Source organism: Hypanus sabinus, chromosome 13 (assembly GCF_030144855.1).
Source record: "Hypanus sabinus isolate sHypSab1 chromosome 13, sHypSab1.hap1, whole genome shotgun sequence".
NCBI lineage: Eukaryota > Metazoa > Chordata > Chondrichthyes > Myliobatiformes > Dasyatidae > Hypanus > Hypanus sabinus.
In genome coordinates, this window is record NC_082718.1 from 77,448,140 (window position 1) to 77,454,139 (window position 6,000).

The 6,000-nt window shown below is 41.0% G+C and overlaps 1 protein-coding gene across 5 annotated transcripts in view; it reads left to right on the top strand.

Annotated features, from left to right (window-relative positions):
* The window catches only part of LOC132404009 (sodium- and chloride-dependent GABA transporter ine-like), a 78,180-nt gene extending 73,531 nt beyond the window's left edge, over window positions 1-4,649 (top strand). For all 5 annotated transcript variants that reach the window (XM_059987946.1, XM_059987945.1, XM_059987947.1 and 2 more), the window contains exon 13: window positions 1,088-4,649. In XM_059987946.1, coding sequence (XP_059843929.1) covers window positions 1,088-1,228 — 141 coding nt within the window. In that variant the 3' untranslated portion in view covers window positions 1,229-4,649. The remainder of the gene's footprint in view (window positions 1-1,087) is intronic.
* Window positions 4,650-6,000: the final 1,351 nt, after the last annotated feature.

Genomic DNA, 6,000 nt, shown 5'->3' on the forward strand with positions numbered 1-6,000 from the left:
TTATCAAGCACCTTCTGAAAATCAAGATGAATAAAATCCAATGCATTGCTTCTACTGCCATCTCTCTCACAGTTAAGTATTAATATAAGTCAAACCAAATGTGCTTTTTACAAATCTCTTCCAGCGCTCTCCCTCCAACTTTTCCAAGTGATCTGGTGTCTCCTCCATCACTGGAGGATGGGAATACCATGACAAACTGCGGCCTCCAATCTCACCTTCCCCCAGCAATGGTGTAATGGCCAAAAATATTGTTTCACTGCACTTATTCAGGAGCTTCACCAACTTTCTGGGTATTATATGACATTAGGTGAGGTCAACTGAATGAAAATCCAGGTCACAAATATGGAGGATTCATCTTAATTGGGACACATTGGAAACCAGTACATTTGGGCCCAATTAAGCAGCTGCCCCAAATAGCTTAAGTTTCATGGAAGTAGTTAAAGAGAATTTTTTTAAAACATCCATTGTATCTTGCTGTGTTCATTTGATTGTCTGAAATCAACAAAATCAGTGCAGGTAATGGACTGCCTTCATACAATACTTTTGATGATTGGATCCTTCAAATCTTCATTTTAATTGTAACATTCAAGATTATTGTCGATACCTTCAAATTCTTTGCAATTCCTAACTTGTTGAAGCAGTAAAATCATTTCATTTGCACTTCTGGCTGTTTCTAGCATCTCCAAGCCTGAATGCTTGAAACTGCAGAGAGCAAAACAGTTCTGAATTGTCTTACTGTTTATTTCTCGCCAACTATCAGTGACAAAATCACCGCTTTTTGAACAGAAACACACAGTTGATGCTATTTAAAAGAACTTCACTCTAAACAGGGCGTGGCGTCTAATGGCCACTCAAGTGCGTGTGACTGATGCTAGCTAGAAACTATTTGGTTACAGTCGCCTATCTCAGTTACACAACATAATGTCCCAAATAAACAAAGGGAATTCCAGCTATTTACTCAATTTGCTTTGTATTCTTTAAGAGTTGTCCCAAGTAAATGGCTGCTCCAATTAACCGGAATCCACTGGGAAATTTCTGCAAAGTCCATCAACACAAATAAACCAGATTCTCATTCTTTGTTTTCCAGCGTCTTCGATCTTCAGTTACTCCAGTCAATGAGGTGATGCCAGCAAGAAGCCAGGACCAGGTGATCAAACTGAAATGTGAAATGCATACGCCTCCACATTCCATCTACACTGACAAGATTAACCTTGCTGGAGAAGCATAATATAATTATATATTTAAATGAAAGAAATGTTATGGATGAAGCATTGGGAAAACTGGTTTTATGGGATTGTATTTTGCTTTCAGTAGTGACACTGAAACAAAATTTCCTGATGACAGACTATCACTTTATCTTAATTGTGTTTAATTAACCATTCTGTCCCCATGTTAAAGGGTTTCCAGAATGTTAAGTAACCCAGGCAGAGAGCTTAGTTAGAATAGGTAACAATCAATGTCAAGGAATGGAGGGTATCATCAGTGTTTAATGAAATTATGTTGGTGCTGGGATTATTTGGAAAGTTGTATTGGAGATGATCACACAAAACATGTGGGTAGAATAGCAGCCTCTTGCATCACCACTAAAGAACACCATGACCAGTCCCACTGCCTGATTTCAATATTTTGTAAAAATTCACTAACAGATATGCTGCAGTGAAAGGAATCTACATTCAAAATTGATGACAGATTTTCTGTGCAGTACCCAATGTATTAAGTAGAATTGCCATTCTGTTATTTGAAGCCTTATTGAAAATGCTCGGAGACTCGCCATTATTACTGACTGATTCCTCCTGCTGCTTCACATGCTGCTGTGTGTGATGGTATAGAAATGTTTTCACTGGTTATCATTAGTCTCTGCTGGTGGTGTAGTGGCATGCACACCAGACTTCAGAGTTCGAATCCAGCTGGCTCCTTGCACGAGTTCTACTCATGCTGGGTTGAGCATCAAACTAGTACCTCTGCCTTATAAAACAGACAAATGCTAGAGAAGTGGAAAAGTTGCCGCCTGATGCACCAGGTTGGTGTGGGGAGGAACTTGGCTACCATTAAGGAGAAGCAACGACACAGAAGAACCAATCTCTAACATTAATGGGTCCAGCCCAGAACTACTGGTTTCAACATCGTTGAGTTCAGTTGTTCTCACTTCACGCTGCCATTCAACAACTCTCTTGGAGGGTTCAACTTTAGAATGGCGCTGAGGTGACCTTACACTGAGTAAATTGAGGCTCGTAGGAAATTAACACCCAAGAAGAAATAGTTAACAATGATAGCAAAACTTCTGAATATGGGAGAGTTGTCTGTTTGTTGATTCCACCTTTACCCTGTCAGCTTATTTATAACTCCTTTTAATAAAATCAATTCAATTCAACGTCTTTCATATATATATATATGGAGCAGACTCAATGGGCCAAATGGCCTTTTCTGCTCCTGTGTCTTACATTCAATGGATTTTCAATGGGCATCTGAAAAAGTTTGGTTGACAATGTCATATTTGGAAAATCAAATGCAATCTCTGTTAAATTTTGTCTAGAATCTACTTGTGTTTGCTGTCTTGAATTACAAACGCTGTGATTTTTATTTTCTGATCCAGTGAGGTGAATCCACATTCTGTTCTGAGCCTTTCATGAAAGTTCAGGTTAGTGGGAGACTGGTTTGTTGAGTTTCTAATTGTGCACTTTTGTGTGCATTGGCTGAATGGGAAACAAAGGATGTTAGTGATTTGTGTGAAGAAGGATCAGGTGTCAGTCACTCAGTCTTAGAGCAAACTGGGTGGAAATCATCCTGCAACTCATGAAAATTGGAAGATTTTCAAGACATCAAGAACATGGAATATAAGAATATGTATCTTTGGTTTGTAAACAAAAGAGCACATCTTCATTTCATTATAAACCTGGTTCCCCAGGTGAAGTCTGTTGGAGTTGAGGGTGGGGAGAGAAGAGTCTACAGATGCGTAACAAAAACAGAGCATTGGTAGAACTTGGCAGATCTAGCAGCATCTGTGAATGCAAAAGGTCAACACCTCAGGTTGAGACCCTGCATCGGGACTGAGGGAGACAATGATGGATATATATAGTATTGTACACTGTATGTGTATACTCTATGGCCATGTTATTGGGTACGCCTGCTCATTAATGCAAATATATAATCGGCCAATCATGTGGCAGCAATTCGATGTATAAAAGTAGGCAGACATGGTCAAGAGGTTCACTTGTTGTTCAGGCCAAACAACAAAATGAGGAAGAAATGTGATCTAATGACCTTCTCCATGGAATGATTGTTGCTGCCAGATGGGATGGTTTGAGTATTTCTGGAACTGCTGAGCTCCTGGGGTTTCCATACACAACAGTCTCCAGAGTTTACAGAGCATTGTGCGAGAAACAAGAAACCTCCAGTTCAGTGGGTGAAATGTTATTATTAATGAGAGAGGTCAGAGGAGAATGGCTAGACTGGTTCAAGCTGACAGTAAGTCAAATAACCAGACATTACAACAGTGGTGTGCAGAAGAGCATCTCTGAGTGTGAAAGGTGTCAAACTTTGAAATGGATGGTTTACAGCAGTAGAAGCCCCCTCCAGGTTCCACTCGTACCTAATACACATATACAGTATACACTATACTTCAGTATAAGGAAGGTATGAAGAGGGTAGTGGTTGAGAGGGAGAATTAGGTGGAGAGGAATTGAAGGTAAAATGGAACTAGGTTTGGGGTGGGGGGTGTTATGGCAGGCTGGTAGGAGATAGGTGGAGGCAGACGAAGAGGGGATGATGGGCAAATGAGACCATGTGGAGGAAGGGATGAATAGGAGAAGTCACCTGCGTAGATAGGTGAGTGTGTGTGAGGAGAGCACCAGTGGGGAGGTGGGAGTTACTTGTAAACAGAGAGGGTCACTATCCACACCAATGGGATAGGAGATGCCGAAGCAGAAATGCAGTGGTCTTCCAGTCTTCCTTTTGGCCTCTCCTTTTGGTGAGGGAATAGGGAGGGAGTTAAAGCGCCATACAATTAGAAGCTCAGGATGGTAATTGCAAATAGAACACAGGTGCTTCACAACAGTCACCTGGTCTACTCTGTCTCCATGCTTTCTTGTGAAACATCGGAAATCTCCAACATGAGAATCACCAGTTCTTTAAAACGTTTAATTAAATTACACTCCCACTTTCAGAATAGAACAGAAACTAGAAAATACTCAGCTGGTCAGGCAGCACCTGTAGAGAGCAAATCAAAGTTAGCTTTTTAATTTGCTGACCTGTGAGAGAATCTAACCATCTCATTATTCACTGATGCTACCTGACCTGTTCAGTGTGTCCAACGTTTTCCATTATTTCAGCACTTTCAGCAATGTTTTCTGTCATAATCTATTTGATAGTTTGTTCTGGTTGGAGAAACACTAGCAATTACGTTGTCGGAACCATCCATATTGATTATTTTTGAGTGGGGATGAAGCAGATTGGTTAACGTGCAAGTTTTTAAAATCACAAAATAATCTTTGTGCTTAAAGTGACTGTATTTACTATATATTTCTTTACATTCCAGAACAAAACTGACCTCCAATGAAATGCTTTGTTTATGGTCACATGTGTACCATGTAAGCAGTCATGCATGTGAATATTTAATGAATTGTATTTTTATTAAAAATTCTTTTCCAACATACATTTTGCGGCTGTATAGTCACTGGTGGCTGTATCAGGGCGTTAAGCCTCAGGCTAGAAGCACATCTCTTTAGAACAGAGGTGAGGAGGAATTTCTTTAGCCTGAGGGTGATGAATCTGGAATTTATTGCCACAGACATGCGTGGAGGCCCAGTCATTGGGTACATTTAAAGCGGAGGTTGATAGGTTCTCAAATAGTAAGGGTATCAAAGGTTACAGGGAGAAGCCAGCAGAATGGAGTTCACAGATTTACTTATTATCGAAGTATGTATGCAGGATACAAACTGAAAGGGATGATAAATCAGAAGCGCAGACTAGATGGGATGAATGGCCTAATTCTGCTTCCCTGAATTAAGGTCGTATAGAAGTGCAGTTGGCAGCAACTTTACTTTGGCTGATCTGGGTACAACTAATGTAAAAGCTGAATACTATTCTGTACATTCTTTACCTCGCCCAGCCCTGCCTTTCTGCTGCAGTCAGCTCTGGAGACAGGAGAAATGCTAAACAATTCTTTTAGAGAAATGTCAGGATTGGGACTTGTTAGCTGCCATCACTCACCACACTCTAGTTTCTTAGTACTTTCTGAAGAAAATAACCCCTCACCAAAGGTGCTTCACCTGACATTTGTGGTCGCCCGTTTTATTCCAGTATTTTCACCTATTGCAGCAAAACCTTCCTTAGTTATCCTGAACGTTGCCATTGTGGATTTTAAAGGTGACTGGATGCACCAAACAGAAAAGGCCTAACTCTAAATCTTATGGTGCAGCAGTCAGTGACTATCCCTTTTTTGCATTCCTTAGGGTTTTAATGTTCAACGTATACTCAGCTTTGTACTTGGGTTGCTTCACCTTCTGTATTAGACCAGTAAGAATATTGTGGGCTGCCTCAATGACTATTGCCTGGTACCACTCACATCAACAGTGATGAAATGCTTTGAGAGGTTGGTCATGACTAGACTGAATTCCTGCCTCAGCAAGGACCTGGGCCCATTGCAATTTGCCTATCACCACAATAGGTCAACGGCAGACGCAATCTCAATGGCTCTCCACACGGCTTTAGACCACCTGGACAACACAAACACCTATGTCAGGATGCTGTTCATCGACTAGCTCAGCATTTAATACCATCATTCCCACAGAACCTAGGCCTCAGCACCTCCCTCCGCAATTGGATCCTCGACTTCCTAACCAGAAAACCACAGTCTGTGCAGTTTGGTGATAACATCTCCTCCTCACTGACAATCAACACTGGCGCACCTCAGGGATGTGTGCTTAGCTCACTGCTCTACTCTCTCTATACACATGACTGTGTGGCTAGGCATAGCTCAAATACCATCTATAAATTTGCTGA